Source organism: Zalophus californianus, chromosome 9 (assembly GCF_009762305.2).
Source record: "Zalophus californianus isolate mZalCal1 chromosome 9, mZalCal1.pri.v2, whole genome shotgun sequence".
NCBI classification, from domain to species: Eukaryota; Metazoa; Chordata; class Mammalia; order Carnivora; family Otariidae; genus Zalophus; species Zalophus californianus.
In genome coordinates, this window is record NC_045603.1 from 114,424,760 (window position 1) to 114,444,730 (window position 19,971).

The window sequence follows — 19,971 nt, forward strand, 5'->3', positions numbered from 1 at the left end:
TTTACACTGTGCTACTGCCCGGTTTGCCGTTGCGTATTTTGGGAGATAATACAATGGAAAATTCAAAGGTGTGATTAGTCTTGGAAATAATAGCTTCAATATATATAAATATTTAACCACTTCCAGGCCACACAGAAGGAAGATGCTTAGGTGGACCCCTGCCCTAGAGTTGGCCAGCCACCTTTAAGGAGAAAAGAACAAATGATGCCCTAACTTTCAGGTTTGGGAAAATCTACTTTCGCTCTTACAAAAAGATGAAGGTGTAGCTGCGGCGGCAAGGCCCACGGCGAGAACGCGGGCGGCTTCGTGCTCGGCGCCTTGAGGATCTTCGAGGCTGCCAGAAGCCCTGAGCTTGCAGTTGCACCTAAATCACAGCTTTCGCTACTCTCATATTTGGGGTGATGGTGGAAAGGGGACCATCATCAATAAGAGAATCTGAGAGGCATTCTCTCTCCTTGCACTGTGTCCCAGCTCTTCTTCCAATTTCCATCCCCCTTCCTCCATGCAGCTCCCTGGCCCAGGGCTCGCCTTCTCTTCCCTACCTGGGGCACAGTGGGTTGGGCACCTAGGCTCGCCTCCCTTCACCCCTACGTCCCGCGGCGAGCGCAGCCTCTCCAGCGCTGGCCTCGGACGGTGAACATGTGCCTGGATTTGAGACAGCCCGGACCTCAGAAGCCCAGTGACACCAGAAAAGAAGCTCCAAGGGCGCAAGCACCTCCTGTAATATGCTCGCGCGTTATAGGCACAAACCCGAGCTCTAACTTCACTCTCGCTAATCGCGAAGAAAATAAAGGGCGCGACGCAATGCTCTCTCGTGCCTAGCCACGCGTAAATTTCCGGCTCTCCAGCCAGCTAAAACGCGGGATTTGCACCGCAGCCTCTCATCTCCCAGAGCCCAAGCCGGGCGCTACTTGCGGCTTCTCCAATTTCTCCCCTAAGTGCGAAGGAAATTGCCCCTTTTTGCTCTTCGCCTGCGAGGCCGGCGGATATGAGAGCCGTGCCCCGCTGGGGAGGACTGGGCGGGCCGGGGGGCTCCCCGGCGGCGCCTGCAGCGGCGGCTCGTCTGCGATGGTTAACAGCAGTCCCCGCGGCCGGGTGGATGCCGAGGCTTCCTCTCGCCGGCCCGGGAACGTGGATACTGCGCCCGCAGGATGTTCGCCGGCTGGGCCGGGCAGTCAAGAAACATGAGAAGGCCTCGGTATTCCCGTTCCCGGGCCGCGCGCGCCCGTCTGGGTAAATAAAGCCGAGACGACGGCGGTGGCTGCGGTGAGCGCGCTGGAGCCCGCGCCGAGAACATGCGGCGGGGATGGGAGTGCGCCTAGCCTCGACGCGGGAGAGCCAGCCGCCCTGCCGCCGGCCGCCGGCCCCACGGCCACAGGTACAGCCCTGCTCCGGGCCGCGGGACGTGAGGCTCGCTCTGGCTCCCAAGCTGCTGGTTCCCCCCTGCCCCCCGCGCCTCCGTTCTCCCCGCCCTTCCCCCACCCCCCTCCGAGGTCCAGTGGGCACTCGCCCTGGTGGTGGCCGAGGCTGGCCCGAGGGTCTGCGAGGAGCCTGGGAGCCCACCTGGCCGCTTTCTCCTTGGCTAAATTGTTCGCGGGCGTTGGGCGGGGTAGTTCCACAGGGAGGGGATCTCCCCAAGCGACAGTTTGGAGTGAGTCAGGGTAAGGGTAAGTGGGGAGTACAGGAGCAGAGAAGAGGCGCTGGGGACTGCGCTTGGGCCGCGGGTGAGGGCCAGGAACCGCGCTTCACACGCCCCCCCCCCAACCCCTCCGGTCAGGACCCAGCTCTCGGACCTTTGCAGCCCCCTCCCACCTCGCCAGCTGCCTGCAGACGCAGACCGCGACGGGTGTCTGTGGTTGAGATCTCTGTGTGGGCTTGGGACAGCCGGGAAGGGTCCGGTATGGCAAACCTTTCGGCGGAGTCGCTAAGAAAAACTCGCCGTTGAATACGGAAGGACAGGACTGGGGTGGGGAAACACTGTGGGACTGGAAGAGGGTGTGTTTTACAAATAACGCAGCATGAACGCAAAGCACTAAGCGCACTGATTTAAAAAGAAAAATCAAAACAAAACAAAACCAAGGTTAGTCCTGACCTTAGAACAGGGGCTTCGAGCACGGAAATTTGCTTTGACACTTTTCGCCGAGGCTGTGTGCACACTCCAGACACGTACCTGTCTGCGTGGGAGGACTCAGCCTTACAGTACATGGGGCAGCCAGCAGAAGTCTGACTTCACCTCCCCACGAATACTGACGGTAGCCGTCGCTTAATCGCTATGGTCACGGCCCTAAATGTCGCGCGTGGCCGCTGCTGCGGTGGCTGAAGGGCGGGGCAGGGGGCGTTGGCAAGTGTGGGCGCACTTCGAGGCAGAAGATCTGTACGTGTTGGTGTGGCAGCCCACGCCTGGGCGGGGCGGGGTGAGCGGACGCTGGCAGCAGTGCCGAGGCGGCTGGGAAGAAACAGGAGCTACCCCGAGGCGCGAGGCGGGGTGATGGGGGCGGTAACTCCACTGCTCGGCGGCGGCGCGGACTTGAACCTGAGGCCCGCGCTCTGCGGCCAGAGGCTCCCGGCCGCCGCGACCCGGGAGGTGAGCTGAAAGCTTTCTTTAACCATAGCAGCCGCAGGCTCCGTGGTGCGCGGACCGCGATGCCTCCTTCCGCTCCTAACACCTATGCAACCTCACATGGTTCCCCGAGACCCGAGAAAGGGGCGGGTGAGAAAGGGCTCCGAGCTCGAGGCTCATAACCGCGCTGCGGAAGAGGACAGCACTGACATTGGGCTCCGGAATGCCCGGGACTCCGGCGCCTTTGACCTGACGGGACCCTGCGCATCCTGGAGCGGGCTGGGGGATGGGAGGAAGACTCCGGGGGAGGGAGACAATGTGGTGCATTTGTCCCTGACGCCACTTAACTTTCTAGCTCCGGAGTCAGCTAACTTTCCCTGCCCTCACCCCTACCCCGAGGGACCTTAACCGGAATTAGAACACAGGGGTTTCAGCCAAACCATCCAGGATCTAGAAAACATGAAAATCCCCGGAATCCCGGTGTGGCCTGGGACTCATTAACCGGGACTTGCAGATGCAGTTGTTCATATTACCCAAAAATTTCCCTTCCTTCCAACCTCTCCTTAAAACCCGAGTGGGAGCTCCGAGATGCTTTAGACTTCCGTTGTGACTGAAGAGCAACCCCCCCCTCCTCCGCGCGCGCGCGTGCTATCCCGCTCCGCTAACCCGAGTGCAGTTCTTCCAGATTAAAACCAAGAAAAGAACTCGTTTAGGAATTACTTTCCTTTGCCTACGCAGGTAAATTATTCCTGGTTGAGGTTCCTTGGGAACTTGATCGCCAGGGCAAGGAGGAGGGTAGGGACCTGTCCCGGGAGCGTACGGGGAGTTGGGGGGAGGGAGGAAGCGGTGTAGCCAGGTGGGAAGAGGCAAGGGGTCCCTTGTCCAGGTGCGGCGGCGCCGCTCCTCCCCTCGGCTCCCCGGCCCAGAGCCTCGGCCAAGCCCGGGGCTCAGGACGCATAGGGATGTGAGCACTGAGCGAGTAACGTGATGCATCTTTTTCTCCTAGAACCCGAGCCCTGCGGAGCTTCCGGCGGCGAGGCCTCGAGGCCCTGCGGCCGCGGGGCGAACCCCAGCTAGTCGGCACCATGAACACCATCGTCTTCAACAAGCTCAGCGGCGCCGTGCTTTTTGAGGACCGCGGTGTTCCGGAACGGGAACGAGGCAACCGCCCCTATGGTGGCGTCCTGGACAGCACCCACGCCCGCCCTGAGGTGGGCATTCCGGACGGCCCGCCCCTCAAGGACAACCTCGGCCTGAGACACCGGAGAACTGGGTACGCTCACGCTCCCGGGACCCCTGCTCCCCTGCAGCCCGGAGGGGTGGGAGCGGTGAGCGGCGCGGGCGTGCGAGGGGCAGCCGGGGCCCGTGGATTAGGGGCCCAGAGTTCCCGGGAGGGCAGGTCTCGCGCATTGTCCTTTTAAGGCATTAGTTTCTCAGAATATTGGGGAATCGGTTCATCAGGATAGCTCCGAAGAGGCTTGTTGGAAACTGAGGACACCTGGAACGGCCCTTCAGTCCCCTGATATCTGGACCTCGGGGTAGGGGGCTACCTGCCCCTCTCCGGACCACGGGTGCAGACGCGCGGCTGAGAGCGAGGCGAAGAGGTCTGAGCGGGATGCCTAGGAACAGGGCAGGGCCAAACAGTCGGGGCTTCCCCTCTTATGTCACGACAGGGCCTCGCCACGGCCTCGAAGCTCGCCCCGCCTCGGCCAAGGTGTTGGCAAGGTCGGCTCTCCGCAGGGCGCCCCGGACGCGCGCGCGCGCGGCTCGGCTGGGCCCGCTGCGAGCCCGGAGGGGGAGGCCGCGGGCCTGCCGGGCCGGGTTTCGGTCTAGCGGGGTGAGGGGCTGCTGGGGAGCGAGAACTCGCGGGTGGGCCAGCAACTGCGGCTGCAGAGGCGTGGCGGGGGCTCCCTGAGCGCCCTGCGGGGGGAGGGGCAGCCGTCCTGGCCGTCTCCACCTGAAAGATTGCATCAGCTGCTTGTTCTGCGGCGTTGTTGGTTAGGAAAATAGAGATTAGGTTTCGTCAAAATGTTACTACCAGTTCTTTCGGATGGAGTTGCATTTCAAAGTGTTTAAAGAGGCAAAAGTCCTGGAGGCTGCGGCGCAGGCGCGCGAGCCTCCCCGAGCGGTGGGGCGGGCCGGCGGCCGCGCGGCGACACCTCCCGGAGCCGCGGGGGAACGCAGCGCCTAGCATCCGGCTCCAGGCTGCTTCGGCCCCTTCCCCCTTTGAATGTGCTTTTCCTCACCGACGGAGTTTTCCATACTTTTAAAACTCTCCCTTCAGTCGGGAAAAGGCCCCTAGAGTGGTGTTTTGTTGTTGTTGTTATTGTTGTTTTTTAAGGTTCTGCGTCCTTCCTCCACAAACACTTGCTTGGAAAGTTGCCCCTTTTTCCAGAGGATCAAAGGAAAGAACCAGGGCGGCGGGACGGCCATCATCCCTTGCCTTATTCCCGCCGTCCAGTGGGCGACCTTTCCCTTGACCACGGGCAACGGGAAGCCCCGAGCTGCAGGCATGAGTTCCCTAGAGCTGGCAGCAGCCTGACCCGGCCCACGAAGCCAGAGCCACTCCAGGGCGCCGGCGCAGGCGGGCGAGGAGAGGGCGACAGCCCTGCTGCGCAGATCTGTAGCCTGAATAACAAATTCCCTCGTATCATTTCACCATCGTCACCTAACCTCTAACCCCTGGCTACTCACTCCAAGCTAGCCCCCCTTTCAAAATAAACTTAGTGTCGGTCACCGCCACATGACCCCCTGCGACAACCAGGCCATTTCAAAGAGAGACGCCCAGGGAAGGGTATTCGCGCCCAGAAGTCGTGTTGCCCCCTTCCCTGCCTCACCTCAGCCTGGGGGCGCGGGGCGGGCGCGTGGGTCCGAGCCGGACGCCCTGCAGAGCGGGACGCGGGCGCGGCGGCCGTTCTCCGGGGGCGCGGGGCTGCGGGCGCAAACGTGTCCAGCCGTGGGGGGGTTCTGGGGGCAGCGGCCAGGCGGCGCCGCTCACCCGGGCCTCCTCCTTCTCTCCCGGTGTCCAGGGCCAGGCAGAATGGCGGGAAGGTGAGGCACAAGCGGCAGGCTCTGCAAGACATGGCGCGGCCCCTCAAGCAGTGGCTTTACAAGCACCGTGACAACCCGTACCCCACCAAGACCGAGAAGATCCTCTTGGCGCTCGGCTCGCAGATGACGCTGGTGCAGGTAACCGCGGCGGAGGAGCCGGTCCGCGTGGTGTGTGCGCGAATCTCCACCTGGCGCCTCCCGCTGGGGAAGGATGGGGCTGGTCGAGGCCGGTCCTGGTGCTCTGGCTCCTGCCTCAGAGGATGCTGAGGGCTTGTAGGAAGTTTCTGGGTTTCCTCTCAATCTTATCTATCAATTCAGCGCTCATGCTCGGTTCAGGAGGGACTGCACGGTGTTTTGTTAGGGAGGGCAGTGAAAAGTCAACTGCGAGTTCCGAAAAGGTGTCTGGGACTCTGGACTCGTGTGCCCTATATTGATGGGTACAGATGGGACTCCTTGCAGTGATTGTCAAATTTGAGTGTGCATCACAATAGCCTGGAGGACTTGTTCAAAGTCACATTGCTGGGCCCCACACCGGAGTTTCTGATTCAGTCGTAGGTTTGGAGTGGGGTCAATAATTTGCATTTCTAACAAGTTCTCAGGATGATACCGAAGCTGCTGGCCCTGGATGAAACTTTGAGAACCATGCAGAAAGGCACTCAATATTAGGTACCCGTATTAAAGATCAAGTACAGGATAACTTAAAAATTACCTTTACTGACAAAGCTAGGACATAGGGTGAAAGGGCAAGAAATGGGTTTTGATTTTTTTTATTTTTATTTTTTAATAAGAGGCATCCTGAGCATTAGCTAGAATCCACAGAATATTGCTGCTGGTATTTTTTCTGCTGGGTCTAAGAAGAGGCCAATTTCAAGTGGTTAGTTTATTTTGTCAAGTGCAGAGAAAGGGTGCAAGTTTGTTTCTTCTCTAGTGAACAAACTCCTTTATATTTGACTAGCTTTTTCCCTACATAGTCTTACTTGGTATTCACGAAAATGGGGTGAGGTAGAGCAATAATAAGCATTTTACAGATGATGTGACCAAGGCACTGTGGCAGTTAAGTATTAGTATGGGGTAGAGGTAGGCCTGGAAATAATGTAATCCCAGATCAAATGCTGTTTCCAACACACCACAGACTTCTTTAATAAACTTGATGACATGAACTTTTATACATGCAAACAACAAATTTATTCAGAAGGAGGAGGAGGAGCTAAATAAGCTGAGAAGTTTCATATATTATAGTAGCACTACATTACTGCATTTGTGAAGTTTTGGTCATTCCATTAAATTTATAATGAGAGAGGCCCCAAATGAAAGATAATATTTAACTACTGGATAAAATAAAAGCTGCTTTCCAGAGTATTTAAGGTTGACATTTTAGGAATTGCTGGAAAGTTTGACAAAGCATGAAAGTTGACTTGTATTCAAGCTTATTAAAACTATAATATGCATTTGTCTGCTTATATTCAGAATATAATTGTAGAGAAAAACATCTGTTTTGCTTCATGTTAACAGGCAATAGTATTAATAGTGATTTGCTGCAGCACTGAAGGGGAAAATTTATTTAGTGTTCTTGGCTTAATATCTGTTTAACATAAAACTATGAATTTTCAGTGATTCCAGTCAGAAAAACCTGACTTGTGAAAATAAAAGCATATGTTCAAATTTCAGTTTAAAAAGGTATGCTATTTATTTTGAAAATACACTAGTTTATAGAGCTATTTGAATGTTTCATAGTGATGTCAGCAATAAAACATTAGACTAATTCTGGTATATCATACAGTTTCATACTTAATGCTTGTCATTCTTTCATACAGAAAACAAAAAATATGACATATTTAGAACATTTTTTAATTATGAAAAGTAACATTGTCATTAGTGGAGACATTTAAATTTTTGTGTACAGTAGTTTTGTTGAGATACAATACAAGTAGTTGTAATTTTAATACAGAACCAAATTATTTCCTACCTGTAATGATAGTTCAAATACAAATTATTTCCTACCTGTAATGATAGTTCAAATACAAATAACCATTCTTTTTGCATTAAGATCTTGGTAATGCTATTACGATTTTCTAACTATATCTTATATTCTTATCATGTTTTCTTTTTGTTACCCTAGTCCTCAGAAAATAAAAATGCACAGAATTATTTAATTTTTAAGTGGAGTAATAATTATTTATAATAATAAGATACCTGCTTAATGATTTCCAAATTTTTATAATAAATGAGGTTGGTTTCTGGAACGTTGTAGTGATAAATGGAAAAAATCAAATGTATAGAATAGCCAAGGGACCTTTCAACATAGTAATCCAATTTGGCTCTGCTTATTTTCAATTAAGCATAATAGGATATCTGTGTAAGAATAACATATATACATATATATGTGTATGTGTATATATGTATGCATACATATCTATTTACAGCTAACCCTTGAACAACACAGGGTTAGAGGTGCTAACCCTCCCTGCAAGTCAAAAATCCACATATAACTTTGACTTCCCAAAGACATAACTACTAATAGCCTATTGTTGACTAGAAGCCTCACCAGTAACATGAACAATTAACACGTATTTTGTATATTATACGTATTATATACTGTACTTTTACAATAAAGCAAGCTAGAGAAATGAAAATGTTATTAAGAAAATTATAAGGAAGAGAAAATACATTTACAGTATTGTACTGTATTTGGTGAAAAAAGTCCGAGTATAAATGGTCCTGTGAGGTTTAAACCTGTGTTGTTCGAGAGTCAGCTGCACTTATGTTGACATATATGTGAGAGTTCGTGAAAGTCAGACATACATTAAACATCCAAGCAAATTCTGACTGTATGGGAACCAAATAAATTATGTAAATACTTTACACTTCTGAAGGAAAAAATATAAAGCTATGAGCTGAATAAAACTTTTGATCCCTGCAAATTAGACCCCTATTGAATGAGTCAAGTTCTCCTAGTGAATAAATTCTCTTGTGGAGTCAGCTTCTTGAGAAGAGCGATCATGTCTTTGTCATCTTCACACCTTCATATCATTCCAGCACCGTACATGTTTACAGAGTGACTAAGCTCTAATTGGGGAAAACCATTATAATCACCATGCAGCTTTCCAAAACACCATTCTGAAAACTAGACAATGTCTTGAAATCTGAGATATTCTAGTTTTAAAATCCATTCCATTGAATACACAGAGGGCAGCGCATTATCCTTAATGCTATAAGATGGTTCTATAGAACAGCATGAATATAACTCATTATCTTCAGTATAGCTGGAAATATGTCAAATTTTTATGTCTGTGGACAAATACGGAGTGTTCCCCTTATTTCTGGGTCTAAAGTCCTATTTCCGGTTTTTTTCAGTACCTCCTATCTCTATTTCCCATGACTGATGTTAATAAGTGGTTAACATAACTTTTATTCCCTAACTATGAGAGTATCTTGTATTTTGAGAATTTCTTTTACACTTAACATTTTCTTTTTGACTGTGTGTCAAGCTGTTAAACTTTTCATAAAATGTACTTTTGCCTTGTTTTGTTACTCTTAAAATGATAAAGAAGGACATAAAACCTGATCAGCAATCTCCACTAAATCTAGAAGGAAGGAACTGAAACTTTAGTGGAGGAAATATTTTTAGGACCACAAAAGGTACTTTTTCTGATAAATAGAAGCTCTAAGGATATTAATCCGCACCTGCATTGTATTTGTCCCTGAAAAATGAGGCAGAAAGAGTTATTTATTGTTAATCTGGCATCTTACTTCCTAATGAGATATAAACATTTTCATAAAATTAACAGGTAATGATGTGTGTGGGTATACTTTAGCCAACCAAAATATTCCATTGTGCTTAATTTCTGTGGCTAACCATTGCTTAAATATTATAAAAAATATACTCTGTATTATCAAAATGTGAACAGCTTTATTGTGGAATAACATAAAGTGGTATGCAATTGGGATTTTTGTATTATTGTAGGATATAGAGCTTACTGCAGAATAATTGCCTTGGAAGAAGTTTTTCAGAGAAGGGCAGATGGGTGCTATATCTGGTTTCAGTGATCCCCATTGTTCATGTGTATATAATTTTAATATATTTATATTTTTTCTGGATTATAAAGAGTGAAGTGTCTCCTTGGGATGATTTCTTTCATGGTCACAATGCAGAGTGCAATGCACGTAGAGTTTGAGATTACATTTAATGATTGGATGTTGATGCTTCCTTTACTTAATAGAAGTTTCACATTCCTATGATAATGTCCATGTACAATTGATTAAAACTGCTGTGTTCTAAGATTTTTGCCCTGTCTGTTGACATAGCTCCGTTTTTGCTGGGTGAGTGCTTCTGCTCAGATATGTATGTAGTTATCAACTGCAAGGACTATAGCACCTGTTAAATATTCAACAAAATCTCAGATTGGTCTTTATTCCAAGTGTTATACTACATCGTGTAGAAATGAGGTTCTCAATACTTCAGTTGAGTAACTCAGAATAAGTTTGTTAATTCTGTATGTTCAAAGGTGGACAGATGCTATCTTATCCCTTTGGGCTTACTATAATGATTGCTATGTCAGTATGATGAATGTAAACACCTCGGTTAGAGTAGGGATGAAAATTACTTAGTTTTCTCTTCCAAATTCTAAGATATTTGCTTCTCCAACTTTTCACTGTAAAATACAGTGTCTCTTAAGCTCTGAGTTTGACATCAAAATGCTGTTGCAGAACCTATCCTTGGTAAGGAGGCCTGTTTCATGTGAAATAGAATTTAATGAGATTTGCATGACAACCTGAAAGAATCCATAGTAAGTTAAAGGTAGAAAATCCAAACTGGTATTTTTAACCTTCTGTGAAACAAACAGATCGAGTTTGCATTATTTCATCAGGACAAAAAAATTTGCAGAACAGTACTTATGCAAATTTGTTAACCAACTGTTTGCTGTTTACATGACTGAACACAAGCAGATTATTAAACACCTTGGACTATATCCAGCCCTTAAATTGTATGGTAAATTTCTGGTGATAAAATACTGGCAGAGTAAATATATTAGCAGATTGCTTGCCAGTCAAACTTAGGAAATCAGGTTAGAGACAGTCCATGTTAGATATCAGCAAACCTTTCTGGAAAATTTTCTAATTTGTGATTAATATATTATGGTAAGAACTGAGTATATAAAACACAAAAAAGGATATGACCCCTGCATATGAAAACCTGTAATCTCACCATGACATTTAAAGGTCCCCATTTTTGTATGTTAGGATTATAGTGTGTTAGTGTTTTTGGAAATTAGAAGGCTATTGCATTTAAAAAAAATATGAAGAGTTGCTTAAGAATTGGATTTTATACTGTATTATGTGATGGTTGTGCTGAAGTTTAAGCTTAGTTATGATTTAGGGATACTCTGAATTATATGATATTTAGTAAAGAGAGTAGTAAAAACGTTTTGAAGTATTCTAATAAATATAAGTGATGTAGGCATAGGAGTAGTTGCAATTTGTCCTCTGCATGTCAGGGGACATAAACACACATGTCTGATTGCTCGAAAGGGTGGTGGTCAAGAGCAGAAGGTAGGTTAGCACCAGCTATAAAGGGAATAAATTAACACTTTTGTAGGAGAGCATAGACTATATTCACAGATCTTAGTTTTTAGAATTGGTAAGTGTTAGGCACCATCTAATGCATTTTATAGATGAAAGGCTTAAAGTTCAGAAAAGTTGAGTGACTTCTCTAAATTCACACATGTTTTTGGCAAATTGAGAACAGAAAACCAGGTTTCTTTCCATTATAACACAGTTATAGGACAATAGGACATTAATGAGAATTTGAAGAAGTTAAGCAATTAAATTATCATGGTGCATCAACACTTGAATTTGAAGGTGGTGTTTAAGATTCATCCAAGTGCATAGAATGGAAGATAGGGAAGTTCAGAAAAAGAATGTTCTAAAATTCCCAGTTACTACTACTATCCAAGGCATGGATGAATATTTTGGCCATGACTTGGAGAATAGAGGGAGGTTTGAGGACTGGACCAGGCATTTCGTGCTTCCAAGTGAATGTTCACCCATGTATCACAGTTAATACATAGTTCTATGCTAATCCTTCCCTGTGTGCAGGGACAAAGTTTATCCTAATACTTAAAAATTTCTATCACTGACCACCATGGCTAAAGCACAAGAGCTACTCAATGTGTATTTATTGAATGAATAGTCCCAGAAGTTGTTTGTCTATAGAGGTTGGAGAAGACTTATAATTTGAAGCCAGATTAAATCATAGTTATTATAGCGGAACTTGTTAGGAAGAAGATTAGTAGACTAAGACTTCTGGAATGCCATGGTGAGTTATTACATCAATGCACATAAATTTAAAAGGACAGTTATTACTTAAGACACAAAGGAGGTAATAATACTGAATATATATATTATATATGATATATTTTCTGTATACATATATGTGTGTATGTGTATGTGTGTGTATAAATTGGGGAAAACTACCATGTTTTAAAAAAAACCCATGGAGGCAAAGAGGAAAAGAATTGTGGTTTTGTTTTCTTAAAAAGTAGGATTCACCCTAGGTCCATTCAATAATTAGTTCTTGAGAAATGTGTAAAAATTGTGTATTTATATTATAAATCTAAAAAAAGAAAAAAGAAATTTCCAATGCAAGCTTTGCCACATAAACCATTACAGTAATATGGAGTCATGTTCTAGAATAAATTGGCAGAAAGATGTAATTCTCTTTCCACATTTCATTCTTTTAAAAGCAAATATTGGCCCCTCGGGTTATTTACATATTTTTTTTCTGATGATAGCCTGATATTTTAAAGGAAATCTCAAGCACCATTTTAACTTCTGGAAATCCAATAGCATCTTTTAAAAACAATGGAAGTAACTTCCCTTTGTTCTGCAGTGTTTGTTTGCCTTCACCTATTTGCTTTTGGAAGCACTTGACTTGGCAACTTAAAGCTGGGTGTTACTGGCATTTTTCTCCCTCTGCTTGTCTGATTACTCTATGTCTGATTGTTCTGCTAGCTCCTCTTTTATAGTCCTGCCTCTTTGATGTCTGGAGGTTTCCAGAGTTTGGTCTTCAATCATCTTTCTTTCTACCTACTCAAAACTGCTGCTGTCACCTCTGTGTGTTTGACCCACATCTGCTCTTCCTCTCCCTGAGTCTCGGATATCAGTTTTATTTTCTTACTGCACATCTCACCAATATGCTTTTCTAGTACCTCAAACTAATCATTCCCCAAACCAAGTACATCCCTTAAACAGTTCTACTTTCTTTCTCCAAATGGCACTATCCTCTTGGTTACGCAGGGATGACTCAAGGTCATCTTTAACTTTTCCCTCTTCCTCACTCACCACGGTGTCTCTGGAATTTGACTCATATTTGTTCCCATGTCCTCTTTACTGGGAACACACTTCCCTACCCGTTATACCTTGACACATTCCGTCAACGCTTCACTTAATTCCTCATGAAGTCTTGAAAGTAACCCCTTCTTCCTTTGGACTCCTGCATCGTATTATTTTAATGCCTCCTAAGCCATTCATCACATTGTTTCCTATGTTAAAGTTATTTGTACACTCTCCTACCTCTCTTACTAGCCTGAGCATTTAATGGCAAAGGATGTTCTTTTTTTTTCATTCCCAGAATACAGTATGTGCTCAGTCTCTGTAGTAAGTGCTCAGCATGTTTGTTGAATGAATGAGTGAATGAATGGAATGAATGTCTAGTACTATTACATTCTGAGACTATTTAATGATCAAAGATACTGAGAGAGGCGTAGGTCCCTTGTGGGAAAGTAATTATGTGATGGGTAATATTTTATGTTTTGTTAATTGAAAAATAAAACTTTTATAGGTGTCAAATTGGTTTGCTAATGCAAGACGTCGGCTTAAGAATACTGTTCGACAGCCAGATTTAAGCTGGGCTTTAAGAATAAAATTGTACAACAAGTATGTTCAAGGAAATGCTGAGCGGCTTAGTGTAAGCAGCGATGATTCATGTTCTGAAGGTTGGTTAATATTTTTTTTTTGCTTTACCTCTGTTAATAAGAAGTTCACCCCGACTGCTATTTTTAAGGTTGACCCCACAAAACATGATGGTGCCATAATGGTTCTTTTTTAGTGCATGAGGTAACTTCACTTTTACAATACTATAAATGACCAACAGAATTATGGCTGTTTCCTCTTATTTATAGATTTATCATGTGTCGGAATAACATTTCCTGTGAAATTCATTAAAATTAAAGTACCATAGGGAGAGATTACGTAGATTCCTGCTTCCCTTGCCTAAAAATTAATCTTGAGTATCAAAGATAATTTTATACACTCTAAATATTCTGTCTTTATGTATATATTTAATGATTAACTATAACAGTTTGGTGGCTGGGGAAAAGTATATTAAGTACTACCTACTGATATTTTTCTCCCTTAGATGGAGAAAATCCTCCAAGAAACCACATAAATGAAGGGGGCTATAATAATCCAGTTCACCATCCTGTGATTAAAAGTGAAAGCTCAGTCATAAAAGCTGGAGTGATCAGGCCAGAGTCACGGGCCAGTGAGGACTACGTATCACCCCCCAAATACAAGAGCAGCTTATTGAATCGTTACCTTAACGACTCTTTGAGACATGTCATGGCCACAAACGCTGCCATGATGGGAAAGACAAGGCAAAGAAACCATTCGGGATCTTTTAGTTCCAATGAATTTGAGGAAGAATTGGTGTCTCCCTCATCATCAGAAACCGAAGGCAACTTTGTCTATCGTACAGGTAAGTCTGTGCTTCTCATGATACCTTGTCTAAAACAGAACTAGAAACTGCAGCAAGGGGTCTATTTCAACAGGTATAAAGTCATAATTTTTATTGGTTTTGTATGAAATTAGTCACATATAGCCCATAATTTAATTTGAAAGCTTTTGTTTTTGATAACCAGATATGCTTGTTAATAGGTGATGGTCTACTGGGGATTTTCACCCTTAATAATAAAGATGAGAATTTTCATTCTTAATACTCATTTTTAATCTCAGTGATATACATTCTTGGAGGAGGAATGCCCTGAATTATAGGCAGTCATGCAAACACTTTGTATTTCATCTTTTCTCTTAAATTCTTTGATTGCTAATAGTGGTGGAAAATGAACACAAATTAGCATGGGTGCCAAGACTCTTGTGAAGGGAGAGTGTAGGTCTGGCTTAAATTGCTTTGGAAATTTTACTTTTATTCCTGGAAAGCACAAATCGGGCTGATAAATAGCTTTGAAAGTTTTACTTTTATTCCAAAAATAATAAATCGATTTCTGCCTGTCCAAAACTTTCTGATGGAGTAGTGAGTTTGGTAAAAATTTCTCTCTTCACTTCAGTTTCCAGAGAGTTTTGCTCGTAAAGAGTGTTTGAGCAAGTTACTTCAGAACAAAGGATATGTGTGACCTACATCTGGTGTAGATAGAGTCCACGTTCTGAAAATGCCAACAAATGAGATTTAGAAATGTTAGAGTTGGAAATAACTTCAGAAAGCATCTAGTCCAGCCATGTTATATCATAGGTAAGAAAACCCAGACCAAGAACACATAACTAGTTACTCTTCCTGGATCAGTAGTGCAACTTAGCCTGCATAAGGGGTAGGAGGAATGTAACTAATAGCAGACTATGATGACTCTTAATTATTACATATACCACCACCACTCGTTTATTCAGTAGTTATGATATGCTAGGCCCTCTACTAAATACTACACAAACAATACTGCATGTAGTCCTTGTAAGGAGCTTAATATGTGAATAGTAGGGCTTTATAAAAGAATTTAAATTTGGTCTGTTTAATATACCTTTCAGATTATTTAACTAGAAATCTTCTTTTCAAGTGTCTACAAATGTGTACAAGATATATTATCTGTGAGGATTCAGAGAAAATCTCAATACAGTTTTAAAGACTTAACCTCATTTTCTGTTTGCATCTCCAACTTCAAGAATGAAAACAACTCCAAACGCTCTGAGATACAAAATAAGTCTTGTAAATAATAATTGGGTCTAGGAAGAAGTAAAAGATGAAATAAAAGACTATTTAGCTAATAACAAAAATTTTAAAACTACATACTAACTTCTAGCTAATGTGACCAGAGCAGAGCTTGGAGATAAATCAGAGCTTCATGAATTTTATTTACGGAGATAAGAAAGGATAGGAAATCAAGTCATGAATTTTATTTACGGAGATAAGAAAGGATAGGAAATCAAGTCATTCAAGTACAGATAATTGAAAAAAGAATAAAAATAAAACAAAAATGTTAAAATGGAAAGCTGCAAAATAAAAAGTTGAATCTTTGAAAGCAATACTAAAAAAAATAAGCAAAAATTGGCACAGATTAAAGTTGGAAGTGAGAAAGGAGATATAGCAATCAATACATAGTCATTAAAAATGGTTTTTAAAATTATGGTGTACTATGCACAGTTGTTTGACAATATACTATATGCAAATGTGTAGATGAAATGAATTGGTATTATCCACACAAATTAAATTATAAAATTATAATGAGAAAAGTTGTAAATACCACTAATTCAGGAAAAGTCAAGGTTTTTAGTAAACCCCATTCCCAAAACACATGATTTGATAGAGTCATTGGATTTTTTTCCAAACTTTGAAGAAATAATTAATTCTCATGCTTTATGCATTTTTCTGGAACACGTAAAAATATGGGAAGTATGTCAATTTTTAAAAATGTAAATGATATCCTAATCTAAAACCAGATTAGAATAGCATAAAAATCAACATTTTTATTAATGATACTGATGCGGACTTTGAAGCAACATGAGAAATATTGATAACATAAGGTTAAGTGAAAAACAGTTTAAAATTGTGGAAACACTGAATGCAGTTATGACAGTACAAGTATGTATAGATAAAAAACAAGGAAGATTTTTGGAAACAATGAAAATTAATTTTGAATAGGTGGGATAATTGAAGGTCTATTATTTTTTAAAATTTCCTATAAATTTCTTTATGCTGCCCAGTAAAAACTAACTTGAAATTTACCTGGTGTGATGAGTCTTCTGAAAATGCATGCTCTTTTCAAAGGTGATAAAATAGAAAACCAAAGAGGGAATAGCATGCCTATATAGTTGATGCTTCTCAAAGTTAAGTATCTTGGCCATTTATTTTTATTAAAGTATCCAATGGCCTATTCTTTTGCCAAGTTCTATTTTTAAATAAAAACCTATTTTTTAGTTATGCAAGCAATGAGAAAGCAGCCTAGACACGTAAACTTCTGGTTTTGCATGCATGTGTCTAAACTTTAAAAAGAACAGAATACATTTTTTTGGTTTTGTGGATAGAGAATTGAGAAAGACTGGTGGTCTAAGACTGGTCGGCTAAATCAGCCTGAAACAATAAATGGCTGTCTTCTGGAGGAACTGAGCGACAATGTTGCTGCAGTTTACCACTCATGCATAAATAGTAGAACGGGATTTCAATAAATACTTTCTGAGCAACTGCTATGGTTTTCTCTGGCATGCAGGCTTCTGCTGAATTCCTTCAGTTCCTTCTGGTTATATCTTTCTTTCTTCACCTAAATAGAAATCCTCTAAATCTGCTATTAAATACCACTCCCCTCCCCCATCCCAGTTTTGTAGTAGTGCAAAGATTTCATCTTTTAAATTATTTTTCAAGACTAGATTGCCTTTAAACACTTTTTTATTTTTTATTTATTAGTTTTATTTATTAGTTCATCTATGCTAAAAACAACTGTATCCATTTTTCCACCCATTTTTGCTATCTTATGATGCATTTCATTAATGATATGGAATCAAAAAGCCATATGAAAGAGTTGGCGTGTGGAAAGATAATGTATCACTGAATTTTATTTCACTTGTTAAATTCTAGGAGGGCAAAGCCTGCTGGATTATGATGTAGTAATCCTAATTGAACCATATAGGCGATAGAACTCTTTTCTATGTTAGTGTGAATTAATCAGATTAGCTTCCTCTCCACTTGACTAACAATATCAAAGTTGATACAAACACGTTCTTATTGATTTTATGTAGACATTAAATATTTCTCTGTAACCTGCTGTCTCCCCATCGTGCAAAAAGGAAAAAAAAAAAGCTCTCTCTTCAGGGGGCATGCTAGGCTTTCAATAAATATTGGCTAAAGCATTTCTGACAGCAGAAATTATAATATTAGAATTGATTAGAATTTTTTTAAAGATTTTATTTATTTATTTGACAGAAAGAGACACAGCGAGAGAGGGAACACAAGCAGGGGGAGTGGGAGAGGGAGAAGCAGGCTTCCCGCGGAGCAGGGAGCCTGATGTGGGGCTCGATCCCAGGACCCCGGGATCATGACCTGAGCCGAACGCAGACACTTAACGACTGAGCCACCCAGGCGCCCCTAGAATTGATTAGAATTTTTAAGGTTATTGCTTCTAAATACAATTAAATAATACTCGACAAAAGTTAGTCACTCAGTGTTGTCTGTTGAATTAAGCTGTCTAATTTAAAATTACAATACTTTTCATTGGTTAATGGATGACAATTTTCAGATGTTTGATGGAGCGAATTACCATTACAAACCGACCTCAAGTCCTCTAGTCCTTAGGTGGGTCTGCTCTCTGAGGTATCACAATGAGGACTCTGGCTTTAATATCCACCGCCATTTCTGTTGAATCAGTACTGATATTCTCCAGATGGGACCATCCGTGAAGGAGCCATCTGCCATCTGGGCCACCTTACAGAGTGTGTCCTCACTGGAGCCTTTCCTAACTTGGCATTCAAGTTTGATTTACCCTCAAAAGCCTATCAAATTTCCTTCTTTACCAAAGGAGAGAGAGGAGGTTTTTAAGAGGTGTATTGGCGAGGGGAAAATCAGGCTAGTCTTGAAATAAAACGTGTGGACTTCCCCTCCTTCTTTTGCTTGGCTTGAGGACAAGTCCCTGTTATGTTCTTTCTTTTTGCAGCTCACAAATGATCAACTTATAAATGGCTAGTACATTCGAATGGTTATTCTCTGAGCCCCACTGCTCTGGTAGTATATAATTCATAAATTTAACCGGCTCCCACAGGCTGAATGTTTAAACTTCATCTTGTTAAACTGTCTAAAATCCCTCTTAATTAGACACATCTGGTGTGGCAAAAACATTTAGGCGGATAGAACTCTTTTCTATGTTAGTGTGAATTAATTAGATTAGCTTCCCCTCCATTTGACTGAGGTGAATATCCCTGAAGAAATGGAGATTTTGATTGAGAGAAGAAGAAAGAAGTCACTTACTTAGTGCGTGGAATTCTTTGGAAGGTAGAGTCCATTTGCATGGCCTGCCACAGTTGGAGCAAAATGACAGAACTAGGGATTTTGGTTACTAACGAAGGAGGAACTAGGAAATAGAAAGTAAGTTTGGGAGGATGCCAGAGGCTAAGTGCCATTTCCAAACATTTTTTCTCCGCTAATGATGCCCCCCGAGAGAAGAGAGATGTTCTTTTTTCTCTCTCTTCCTGCATATGCATGTACTTTAGAATCTAGGCTGGCATTATCAGTGGTAAAACCCAGGTGTGCACATGAGTTCCATAAAACATTGGATTAGCCTGGGATTTAACCTTAATTTATAGCATGACCTCTTTGGAGTAGTGCGCTCTCAGTTCTAAAAGCTGACTTCACAGGTACATTTCTGAGATACAGTCCACTCATATATGAGGTACTCTTTCATGCATTTATTCCACATACAGAAATGTTTATTAAGAGCTACTCTACACAGGCCCTGTTCTAGGCTCACTGGAGCCCTGTGTTTTGTGTTAAGATGCTCATCAGAGAAACCATAGTTAAATGAAGCAGAAGAAAGATTTAAAGGGCTGTCTTGGCAGATCTTTTTGAACAGTGAATAATCACTACTAATTTATATGTTTCATCAATTTTAGGTTTTGTGTTTGTGGGTAGCTTAAAGAAAGCTTCATGGTAGTCAAGAGAAGGCTTTGTCAAGAGCCAAATGTTAAAATAGTATGTGTTTCTGTGTACCTGCTAGTTCTCTGTGGGATTTTGTTGACCGGTAATTCCGCTTTGGATACTTTTATCTTCTTTTATTTCCCTTTTAGTGCCTGTCACTTCCTTGTTTTTAGTGAAAGAACTAAGCTTTGCCCTTTTGGATTATTCCAGACATTCTTTTCCTGGCATGCAAATGACTGCTGATGTATTCCAACAGAGAATAATAAAACCTTCTATCACCAGCCCAGTTAGTGACATTTAAAGGATACTTGAAAGGTTATCCAATTTCTTGTCTTGTATCCTTACTACAATAATACCTCACCTATCAAACACCATCTGGGAATGAGGTATTCCACATAAGTGAAATTTCCAGATACAAAGTTAAGTACTGATTTTAAAAATAAAGAATTTTCTGCTC

At 42.9% G+C, this 19,971-nt stretch overlaps 1 protein-coding gene across 6 annotated transcripts in view; it reads left to right on the forward strand.

Annotated features, from left to right (window-relative positions):
• The first annotated feature begins 1,313 nt into the window (after positions 1–1,313).
• The window catches only part of MKX (mohawk homeobox), a 63,058-nt gene continuing 44,400 nt past the window's right edge, over positions 1,314–19,971 (forward strand). For 3 of the 6 annotated variants that reach the window (XM_027591762.1, XM_027591757.1, XM_027591763.1), the window contains exons 1-5: positions 2,497–2,584; positions 3,567–3,833; positions 5,590–5,749; positions 13,452–13,605; positions 14,028–14,366. In XM_027591762.1, the coding sequence (XP_027447563.1) occupies positions 3,646–3,833; positions 5,590–5,749; positions 13,452–13,605; positions 14,028–14,366 (841 nt within the window). In that variant the 5' untranslated portion in view covers positions 2,497–2,584; positions 3,567–3,645. Of the gene's footprint in view, positions 1,379–1,987; positions 2,081–2,496; positions 2,585–3,251; positions 3,299–3,566; positions 3,834–5,589; positions 5,750–13,451; positions 13,606–14,027; positions 14,367–19,971 lie in introns of those variants that run through there. The other 3 variants (XM_027591758.1, XM_027591759.1, XM_027591760.1) reach the window with 3 other exon arrangements.